At 37.5% G+C, this 12,227-nt stretch overlaps 1 protein-coding gene across 1 annotated transcript in view; it reads right to left on the reverse strand.

Annotated features, from left to right (window-relative positions):
* Positions 1 to 7,670, reverse strand: part of Vta1 (vesicle trafficking 1) — a 63,732-nt gene extending 56,062 nt beyond the window's left edge. Inside the window, exons 1-3 of the mRNA XM_067134902.2 lie at positions 7,290 to 7,670; positions 6,978 to 7,200; positions 64 to 314 (exon numbers count right to left, since the gene is read on the reverse strand). Of these exons, the coding sequence (XP_066991003.2) occupies positions 64 to 314; positions 6,978 to 7,200; positions 7,290 to 7,395 (580 nt within the window). The 5' untranslated portion in view covers positions 7,396 to 7,670. The remainder of the gene's footprint in view (positions 1 to 63; positions 315 to 6,977; positions 7,201 to 7,289) is intronic.
* Positions 7,671 to 12,227: the final 4,557 nt, after the last annotated feature.

The following is a 12,227-nucleotide window of genomic DNA, read 5'->3' on the forward strand; positions in this document are numbered from 1 at the left end:
ATTTCTTATGACAGAGTATGGAAAATATATTTCAATACACAGCTTGAAATGATTTAGAATTACCAAAATTAAATGGAGCACTACTGGAACCACCTGCTGGTATGAAGCCTGCAGCATTCTCTTCATTTTCATTCTCAGTGTCATCTTCTACAGGACCCGGAATAGGAGTTTCACCATTCTTCAAACAGTTATGAATGTAGGCTGCTTTCCATTTAGAATACTTGCGATTCTGGACAATCTCGTCAGTCAGTTCTCCAAATATTTGGAGAACATCAAAAAGCATTCCAGCGGTGTAAAATGCTTTCACAACATTTCTGTTGGAAAAGGATATACATTATCAACATCAAGAAAACAAATTTAAAGAATCAAGAAAGTCTAGTTCTTCTTGGGCAGCAAAAAGAAATATAGACTACTATTTAACAAAGTGTGTAGACACTGAAACACTTAATTTGGCATTGGAAAGGAACAAACAAGTGATGAACCAAGTCATTTATAAAAAGACAGGGGTGTGAATAGGAACACACAATATGTAAATGAGTCAATGTGACCAAGTTTAAAGAAAACTTATGTTCAAGCGAGACTAGCATTCCCATAGTTATTTATCAAGTGATTGTGCATAATATATTATTTGCATTATTATATTAAGACTCAAAATAGGCCAGTAGCAAACAAACAATACCTTTTATTAATCCTTTTCGCAATTTTTAAATTTATTTTACATTGCACCGTCACTAAGGCCTTATGATGGCGACATGATAAGACATGGCTAGGAATGGGAAAGAACTGATCATGACCTTATTTAAGGTACAGACTCAGTATCTGCCTGGTGTGAAAATGGAAAACCATGGTAAAACATCTTCAGGGCTGCCGACACTGTCTCCTGAATGCAAACCCACCCATTTGTCCCAAACCGTGTAACCAACTTGCTTGGTACCTTGTATGATACATACTTTTCACAATATAATATCACCAATAAGCGAAAGATAGTTCTTTTCCTGACAGCGTATCCTCTCAGATACATATTCTATGGCAAACAATCCAGTGCTGCACCCCATTGAACTTTTAGTTAACTTGTAGAAGCATAAAGAGTATATGACTAGTAAAATGGCTGGATACAAGACTACTCCAACATTTTGTATGTACACTTTATATTTTGTAATAAAGGTCCATGTTAAGAAAACTTTTCATATATCCAGACTTGCAACTATTGACAATACTGATGACTCAGATCTCAGAATTATGTACATATATTCAACAAGAATGCACCATAAATAGACTAAATTGAAGCCCTGCTACACCAAGTAGATAAAGTTGATATCTTAGTAATCAGTGAGACCTGACTGAATGATGAGGACCAGTGTTATAATGTAGACATTTCTTCTGATTACCATATAATTTGATCTAAAATTGGGGGAGGGTGTATTAAATTATATAGACAGTAATTTGAATGTTGTTATAAAGAACAAAATCAAAAAGGTCCACAGGATCTTACTTTTGACCATCAGAGGAGAGAGAGTATATGACATTGTTGAAATATACAATCCTCACATGACTAATTCACCAGATTTTTATATGACCTAGACCAGTGGTACTCAAAGTGTGGTACACAGGTTCGTCTCAAGGGTTAAGCAAATTTATCATAGTACCTAACGGTTTTCAGTGAGCAGTTCAGAAAAGAGTTGAGCCACCTCATTTTCAATAAAATCTTGTTTGGATTTAGTGCTTTTGTCTACCACTACAAAGAGTCCCCTTTCTGAACTATTAATTTTCTTCTTAAGTTCTTCACAAACTTGTAAATGTTAGAATGTGGAGACTCACACGACCCATATCTATACAGGAATTTCCGCATTCTTAACTCAACATTCTCGTTGTTCAATTCATGTTTGGAAATTAACCGACTCTAATGTAACAAAAACTTTTCAGTCTGTCAAATACACTGCAATTGCAATGTACATTATAACACTATAAACATACCTGTAAAAATACACACTTTTATACAAATAATGGTATGTTTCGTTCTACAAGAACATTCTCAGATTCCATAAATATGATATAAGCTTTTGGGCTTATGCCGTATCAAGAAAATAAGGTGAAATTCTTTACGTTTTGCAGAGAACTTGCCCTGCGTCATCAGAAGAAAATCTCCTCAGATTCTATTTAATCACTTAAAACATGCTTATATATGTACAGTATTGTTTACATTGCATAAACTTGTCAATGATAGAGAGTTTAGTGAAATATGAACCAGTAATGACAAAAAATAAATTTACAAGTATTAATATAATGAAAATCCTCTGTACTTATCTAGACTGGCAATGCTAAGCCCATTATCACCAAATGCTATTTCAGGACTGTGGTTATGGAGAAGCAAATAGAAAGTTTTGGGTAAAGCACATTGCTCGCGCAGAGGGGAGGGGAAGCATGGAAGGGGCCGTGTGGAGCGTTGTGGATCCCTCCTATTGGATATTAAAATCTAGTATACTCTACCATGGAGAGGGGAGGGGAGAAGCGAGTGGAGGACTGTGGAAACATCTATCAACACTGGAGAGGGGAGAGAAGGTTATTAACCTACTTCATGATTTTAGGTGAATAAAGTAAGGAATCGAAATAGAGGCTAACTACACTAGTGTCCAAAAGTTAAGCATAATCACTGAATGAGGCCATACCACCTGATAGGAATGTTCGACGTATTGCTGAACAAATGGAAGCTGAATCACAAACCATATGTCACACAACTTGCCCAAGAAAACAGTGTCAGAAAGGTTCTGATAGTTAAGGTACACCTTTGACAACAACTAACAAAACTTGGCAATGTCTTCCACAACAAAATATGCTGTTAATAGGGTGTATGGTTACCCCTAATGGCCACAATGCTTCGCAGCGTGGCATGCTCTCTATCAGATGGTCCAACAGCTCTTGTGGCAGTCGATCCCATTCCTCCGAACGGGCAATGCGAAGGTCTTGGAGGGTCCTTGGTGGAGGCTGATAGGATGCAATTCGCCTCCCCAATGCTTCCCAGGCATGTTCTATAGATTCAGATCTGCAGACCTCGCTGGCCAGTCCATGCGATGAATGTCTTCCCCAGCCAGAAATTCATCCACCAGAGCAGCGTGGTGAGGTCGGGCATTATCGTCCATTAAGAGGAAGTCTGGACCAACCACACCTCTGAAGAGTCGAACATGTGGTCTTAGTGCCTCATCCCTGTATCTCCGAGCATTAACAGTGTTCCTCGGACTACCCATGAAGATGTGCAGGTCCGTACGGCCATTCAACATGACTGTAGGTTATAAATTTAATTTTTATCCGTATTGAAGATCTACTTGTGATACAAATTCTTATAATTTTGTTAAATACCACCTATTCAATACAATAATAAGGTAATAAGAACTTACATATTTATTAAATTGTTAATATGGTACACGTTTCACTCCTTTTTGTGAGCATCATCAGCCAATTATTTACTTAAGATTGTATAAGATCGTGAATCTATTCTATTGGATTAAAATATACTTTGTAAACCTGATTGACAAATCTTATAATATTTTACAAGTCATGTCTGTCTGTCTGTCTGTCAGGTCATCAGCCCAGAGGCTGGTTGCATCCTCAAATAGCACCACTAAAGGTTATGCGGTTATAAGGAAACCGCAAAAACCAATGACAGCACCACAATGAGGCGTACTAGGCAAGATGAGGAGTGAGGTAGTTTGCCACTGCTTCCCTCACTGGGTCAGAAAGTACTATTGCAGCACGACTGACCCTATGAGCAGCACCTTTCGTAACACTCAGACGCACCAGTCGTGCTCTGCATGTCATTACTCAGCACTACTCATACCCCAGCAGCTTCCATATTGTCACAGCCATGGATGTTGACTGGGACTTCGGTGGAAGCTACACTTTACTCTGGCCTGTGCCAAGAGATGGATGCAAAAGTACTGTATCCATCAAGAAATGACAGCAGGCAATAACAATAAAATTATGTCTTTAAGTTAAAACATATTTTTCTAAAATCTAAGTCTAAAATTTATTGACGAAACTCATCTGGTGAACATCTTTTTAAAATCACTTTAAAACCTTTTGAGATCTGGCTAATTTTATTGATTCAATGTTGCTTGACTTATGTGATTGTCGTTAAAATTTCGTTAACTATATTAACAATTTTCTACAGTTGATAATTGCCTATGTTATGAACATTTAACTTGTTCTCGATGTTTCTGGAGTAACATTGGCATTAATCCTATGTTGTCAATACATTTGGTCAATCAGGTTTACAAAGTATATTTTAATCCAATAGAATATATTCACGATCTTATATAACCTTAAGTAAATTATAACTGGCTGATGATGATCACAAAAAGGAGCGAAACAGGTACCATATTAACAATTTAATAAATATGCAAGTTCTTATTACTTTCTTATTGTATTGAATAGGTGGTATTTAACAAAATTATAAAAATTTGTATCACATTCAACATGATGCCGCCCCACACCATGACGCCACCACCACCATACTGGTCCTGTTCCACGATGTTCCTGTGGTTGTACCGGCTATCCGGTTCTTTCCAGATTAATGTGCGACGGGAATCGTTCCGCAAACTGAAGCGGGATTCATCTGTGAAGAGCACATGCCTCCATTCATTCATGGTCCAGTTTCTATGTTGATGGCTCCACAGTAAACGGGCCCGTCTCTGTGCCGGAGTGAGCAGGGCGCACACCACTGGACGTCGGGCAAACAGCCCTGCTGTTCTGAGCTTCCGGTACACAGTTTGCCGGGAAACAGCAACCCCTGAAACGGTTGCAAGCTCCGCCGACAATTGTCTTACAGGTGCACTCCGATTTCGTCGGGCGGTTAAGACCAGGTATCGGTCCTGCTGTGGGAGGGGGGGTTACCCTTGGTTGACCTGGTACTGGCCTACGACTAATATCTCCTGTGTCTCAAAATCGTCTCCAAAGCCTGGAAATGACACATTGTGGCATATTCAAGGATAGGGCGACTTCAGTCTGTGTCTGACCTGCTTCCAGGCAGCCGAGTATTATACCCTGCAAAACGGGGGGCAAATGGCGTCGTCGTGCCATTATACTGTCATGTTCACTACGAGGCTACACTCAGCACACTATAACAGGGCAAATACGACTGAGGGAATATGGGGCGCAGGCACCGGCTGTGTTTACCTTGCGGTTACGCCGCTAGTGAAAGCAGGGAACACTCCTTTTCTACTGTATACAGAGTGAACACGTAGGGTTGGTAGGTGCATATGTCGTGTGATTAGCGGTCTATTTTCTGTTGCTCTGCTTACTCGTAACTTATGCTTAACTTTTGGATACTAGTGTATTAAATATTATTATGATAAAAGCTAATTTAATGAGTAAGTGTTGTCCAGATGTTATGTGAGTAGAGCAAAGAGGGATGTTTTTAAATGTGTAGGGTCATTTAGGTTGGTTACATTAACATTTTTTGTGATGTAAATTTCGACTGCTTTGTTTATATTCAAAGATTTACTTTTATTTTTGATGTGTAAAATTTTTAGATCTGTGTTGATGTCTGTGAAATGGTGTGAACAGTCGTATATGTGCTCCTCGAAGGCTGAATGCTGATTATAGTGGAACTTTGGATTGCGAGCATAATTTGTTCTGACAACATGCTTGTAATCCAAAGTGCTCGTATATCAAAGCAATTTTTCCCATAAGAAACAATTGAAACGCGGATGATTCATCCACAACACAAAAATATTTATTTGCATACAATTTCTAAAACAAAATATAACGTAAAACAAATCAAAGTGCACTTACAACAGAATTATTGTTGGTGTGAGGGAGACGAGAGATGACATGAGAAGAGTTACTGTCTAGCACGAATTTCACTAATGGAATCACTGCTATCTGTTGGCTCACTGGAATTGTTTTCTTTTCATGCAACTTTTGTTCTCACTTTTACGCAAGCTGCTTTACGTCGCACCGACACAGATAGGTCTTATGGAGACGATGGGATAGGAAAGGACTAGGAGTGGGAAGGACTACAAAATATTGTTATGGTTTGTTCATTGACAGTGTTTCCATCAACATGTTTGTATAATGTATAATTTCTCACATTTTTATATACTGAATTTCAGTAACTAGCTAAACTTTTAGCTTCGATATTAATATAAGGTGTACTCTTGAAGATTGTTTTTAGGCTGAAGATGCCCTGAATTGAGGGCGAAACATGTCCCATTTAACTGATAGTATGTTTATGTAACCACTATAAGTGGAAATTAATGTACTGAATAGGTGGATTAAAGATCGCCTTTATTGTTTTTGAACTATAAATTTTCAATACGGACCAAAAATGAGATTTATAACATGTAATAGGAAGAAACTGATAAGAGACATTTGAATATCTTTTAAATTCAATTGTAATTATTAATTTATTAATAGGATATGGACCTCCAGATTTTGCTTTGGTCCTTAGAAAGTTACGCTAGGTTTACTTCCATGTATACAGCTTACACTTCAGTAACTTAAACCATCTGCTTGGTATTCTTACAGAATTTATAATGCCTTCCACCTCTTTCCAATCATCTTACCAAGTCCACCTACATTCTCTTGTTGTCCTTGAAGTAAAATTTTTGAGGCTTCTTATAAAGACACATTTTCTTGCTATACAGATTTTGTAACAGTGATTTTTGGTGTAAATTACAGTAATTTGTTCACAGATATCAACTTTTGGGAATGATGTGTCACTTCTTATTTCAAAGAAATTATCATTTTAACTAAAAAATACTGCCTCAACAAGAGATTATGGAATAGGGGTCACGTGCTTAATGCATATATATTTCTATGATTTCAAAATTATGTTTTTATTAGTGAGTGGTAGAAGGTGAAGAATAAATTCACTGAAGAAACTGTACATCTGATAAGGTTCCATGGTGATGTCATATGAGAGAGAAATTTAACAGAGAGCACAGAATCTGATGAACAGCAAAAATTGCTTAACGACTTACTTGCCAAAATCTGATGCTCTGTCACGGCCATCGGCGTACTGGAAGAGCTTCAGTGCATAATTTTCTAGGTGTGCTTGTGCTGCTACTTCGTTTGTGATAGCTTCATTGTCGGATAAAGCTTTTTTCTGAGTTTCTAACCAATCCATTAAACTTGTCAGCAGCTTAATTGCATCCTCAGATTTCTTATCAATTTTCAAGGCGCACTGCAATGCATATAGTCGACCTAAGGAGTTTAAGAGTAAATTTAACATACCATTCTAAAATCCACAACACTTTCACTATTAGTAATGCAGAAGCATCAATCATACTTACACCAGTAGCTAACCACTGGGTCCCTCTGATCATGTTCAGCTGCAGTTTTCAAATAATGCTGAATTGACTTTAATGACGCAGGGCATGGTGGAAATTGAGCTGACATTTACGGTTATTTCTATTAACCAGTAACAGAATCACAACCAAATCAATCAGGTGTAATAAACTCTACAAGGTAGATGAATCACCTGTCAAACTATGCGACACCAGAAAATCGATGATATATCACTGATTAGGTTACACGAACTCTGACTAAGATCAAAAGAATGGGACTATGTCATGATCCGTAGCGAATTGATTTTCTGCTTTAATCGCCGTTAGCGAAAAAGAACGAGGGTGCCCTTAACCTTTAATAAATTTGAAGGATCGGACTTGTCACTCAAGCTTGAATTCCAAAGAATACAAAAATTAATCTCTACAGACACGGCAGACTGGATCTACCGCTGAGTTCACTGCCTGCTCGATATGCACCCGATGGCTGCTTATATGGCCTACTCATTACAACATTTTTTTAAACTTACTTACTTACTTCCTCTTCATGGATTAGGCTAATAGCCTGTTCCGACCTCAGATTTCATTCCATCTCTTCATAGGACGACCAATATCTCTTCTTCCTGTAGGATGGTATTCCAGGGCAAGTTTTGGGATTCTGTCGTTATCCATCCTCAGAACGCGGTTTTTCCAATTTATCCTGTTTTGGAAAATTCTTTCATTCATTGAGAATATATTTAATTTTTGTCTTATCTCTTCATTTCGTATTTTATCTTTTAGGGAGTATCCTTTCACTGATCTAAGGAATCTCATTTCCGATGATTGTATTTTATTCCTATAGCTTATTTTATCTACCCATGTCTCACTTCCATATAGCAAAGTTGGTACAGCCATAGTCTTATAGAATTTAAGTTGAGTATCTTCTCTTACTTTTCCCTTCAGTGTTCGGCGAATTGTCCCACACATATATTGAAATCGATGAAGCTTCTACTTCACCTCGTCATCATCATTAAAAGATATTTCACAACCAAGGTACTACTTAAAATTTGTGACTTGTTCTACTGGTTGATTGTCGATTACTATCTTCGCTCTGATAGGATATTTCTCTTGCCATGCCATAACTTTGGTTTTTGATCTGGATAGCCGAAGATTATAACTTTTACAAATAGTGTTTAACTGATGTATTGATTTCTGGAGTTTATCTTCATCATCCTGCAGGATAAATTGATCATCTGCGAAGAGCATAGTATTTATGTATGTGTTGGTGTTCAATTTTTTTCCAGAGTGCACAATTCGTTTCCAATTTCTGATTACTTCATCTAGATATATATTGAATAGTGCTGGAGAGAGGCTGCATCCCTGACGTACACCTTGATTAATTAATGTTTCTTCCGTTAGTTTGTATCCTAAATCTAACACAATTCTCGTCCTTTTGTACAGACTTTGGATAACTTGAATAAGATGTTTAGGGTATCCATTTTTTACCATTATATTCCATAACTGTTCTCTATCTACCCTATCAAAAGCCTTTTCATAGTCGACAAAAGCGACATAAGTATTCAAGTTAAATTCTCTTCTCTTCTCCAGTATCTGTTTGAGGCTAAATATATTATCTGTACAGGACGTTGCCTACGCTATAATACAAGGCCTTGAAATGCACTCATGGAAACGGGTTGCTTCCTAGTTCACCATTCAGCCGCTAGGATCGCGGACTTGCCCCCTTGTATTCGCATGGCCGTATGTGTCAATAAGTAAAGTATATCCTAAATAAAAAGAACTGAATGTTTTTGCGAGTATTGACAGTACTTTATTTATAGAGCGGTGCTGCATTGGCTTGGATATGTCATTGAGGTTTCCAAATTTTCCTTCTGAGGGGCTTCTTATCAAGTTTCAAAACTTTCTCTCTTCTACTTGAGTGGCTCAAAGCAATGTTGTCTAACAGAGGTCTCAGAAATTTTCATAGTAGAAAAAGAGATGGTTTGTCGCCTTTACACTTTCCACACTTAATTTCACTGTTGAACATGTCTTTCGAAAAAATAAACGTACACCTTTTAGTAACTCTCTTCGGGACAAGTACTGCGTAGCGGAAGTGACAAATTCCGTCGTTCACTGCAGAAGTGCCACAGACGATTTACGATATCTGAGGGCTCCTCGATCTTGAAAACGAATAAGACACAATGTTGGACTTTGAGTAGCTGGAGAACAGATATGTTCTAAACAGCCTTTACAGTCTGTTTTTTCTTTTGCCACACGAACCATAATGTCATTGTATTCCGCTTTGGCGTCTTAGGTAGCTGAAGAAAAGCTCGACGTCATAGCTCGTTAGGTTCCTCATCAATGCATAATGCAAACGTATACTTATGAGGTACCGTATTTTACGCAGGCCACAGTGGACTGGGTAGTCAAGATCTATGCCTGACACATTTCATGATTCTTTTTTACTTTCTCTGAATGCATTTTAAGTTTCTTAATATATGACAGGAAATCATTAATTAATCAAATGAGGAGTTCATCTTCAGTATCTACTAAAAGTTGCTTTTTTTTTTTGCTAGTGACTTTACATCACACTGAGACAGTTAGGTATTATGGCGACGATGGGATAGGAAAGGCCTAGGAGTTGGAAGGAAGCGGCCGTGGCCTTAATTAAGGTACAGCCCCAGCATTTGCCTGGTGTCAAAATGGGAAACCGCAGAAAACCATCTTCAGGGCTGCCGACAGTGGGATTCGAACCTACTATCTCCCGGATGCAAGCTCACAGCCGCGCGCCCCTAACCGTACGACCAACTCGCCCGGTTAAAAGATGCTCTTTTGTTCTCGTTCCTGAATATGTCCCATGTGAGATGTTGCAGACATGCGCATTGAATAATTTAATAAAATGCTCCATAAAACAAATGGCTTATTTTAAACTGTATTTTGTGCTCTCGGGACAAAACCATCTCCATACTTTACAAACCAGAGATTGTTTCAGGGGAAAATACAATATTTTTAGCTCCTGCTACATTTATTTTCGTGAAATTTGTTGGGCAAATTATTTTCCTCGTTGGTTTCCTAATTTATGATTTCTGAGTTTGAAGATGCCTCTCAAATGATTGCCGGTCACGGTAGCATAGTTTAAAAAAAGTCCAGTGACAAATTTTGGGATCGCCCAATTCTTATGACGTAACTCGGATCAAAACTTAGGAACATTCACTGGAAACTTGTGAAACGAAATTCCACTACCTTTAATTGCTCGTGAATAAACCATGACTGGAACTGCGAATGCTTAACATCAGACAAATACATAATACATTCACAACCAACTCAGTTAATGAACACGTTTAAAGGCGCGAGCCTGGTAAACAGGGGGGCAAGATAGCGATCCTAGCGGCCCGGCATTGAACTTCAGTGTAACCACTTCCATAGCGTTTTACGGGCTCTATTTCCAGGCCTTGTATTATAACGTAGGCAACGGTACAGGATCTGCCCTTCCTAAATCCACATTGTTCTTCCAATAAGAGATTGTGTGCAATGATTTTAAGTCTATTATTTATTATTTTAGCATATATTTTATAGCCAACATTTAATAAACTTATTCCTCGATAGTTACTGCAAAAACTTCGATTTCCTTTCTTGAAAAGTGATATTATTTTAGCTTTTCTCAATTCTTCAGGTATACTTCTTCTTTTCCAACAAAGATTAATTAAATGTAACATTCTAAATTTAAGAATGATCCCACCATATTTGAACAACTCCATATTTATGTTGTCTAACCCTGGTGCTTTTCTATTTTTGAAAGATTTCAGAACAATATTAAGTTCTTCTATATCTATTAGGTCAATTCCTTCAATGTCGATATCTGTATCTTGATCTTCCTGACTCTCTCCATACTCTCCGTTATACCACAATTCTTTGTAGTGTTGTATCCACGATTCTTCTTTGATTACATTTATATTAGCAGTTTCTCTTTCATCACTGTTGAGGTGCTTCATTAACTTATATGCCATCTCTTGCCTAGCATGGATATCATCCTCTATTGAGTTTATTAACCTATCCCATGATTCTTGCTTGAGTTTTCTCGTTAGTGACTTGACCTTGTTCCTGCTGTTTTTATATTATTTCTCATTTTGTGGGGTTCGATGCTGTATCATTTTCAGGTATAATATTTGTTTTTGCTTGACAGCTTCTGAAATTTCTTTATTCCATATTTTAAGCCCAGTTTTCTCCTAAATTTCTTCTTCACTCCAATGGCTTCATCTGCTGCCCTCTGAATTGCTGAGGTTATGATTTCCCATTCTTTGTTAATATCAGTACTTGTCGGAATCTGACCTAAATACTGTTGCAGCCGATTTTGATATAAGTATTTTATTCCATCATCCTGTAGTAAATATACCTTATAGATCTCTTGGTTTCTGTGTATATTTCTATTCAGCCTTTTCCTCCATTTAGCAAGAATTCTAATTTTTGCAATGACCAGATAATGATCTGTATATAAATCGCTTCCCCTATGTACTCTGACATCTGTTACATCTGGGCCTAACTTTTTATTGACCATTATATAGTCAATAATTGATCGCTGTCCTCTTGCAGTCCATGTGAATTTATGTATATCTTTCTTCTCAAAGAAGGTGTTAGTAATTTTTAATTGATTATAGGATGAAAATTCTATCAATAATTTACCATTTTCATTCAAAGTTGGTTCACCTTTATTTCTCACTATTTCTGCAATTGGTTTGTTTCCTACTCGAGCATTGAGATCACCAGCCAGAACAACAAAGTCATTTTTACATATGTTATCCAACACTGATTGAAGAACTTCATAAAACTGTTCAGATTCTTCCTGTTTGTTTTCTTCAGGAGCATACACGGGTACCAAGGTTAATTTCCCTCTCTCTACCTTCAACCTCAGCACCAAAATCCTTTCATTTATAATGGTGTAGCTTTCTATTTTGTTTTTCCACTTCCTGTCTA

The sequence above is a fragment of the Anabrus simplex genome, chromosome 1 (assembly GCF_040414725.1).
Source record: "Anabrus simplex isolate iqAnaSimp1 chromosome 1, ASM4041472v1, whole genome shotgun sequence".
NCBI classification, from domain to species: domain Eukaryota; kingdom Metazoa; phylum Arthropoda; class Insecta; order Orthoptera; family Tettigoniidae; genus Anabrus; species Anabrus simplex.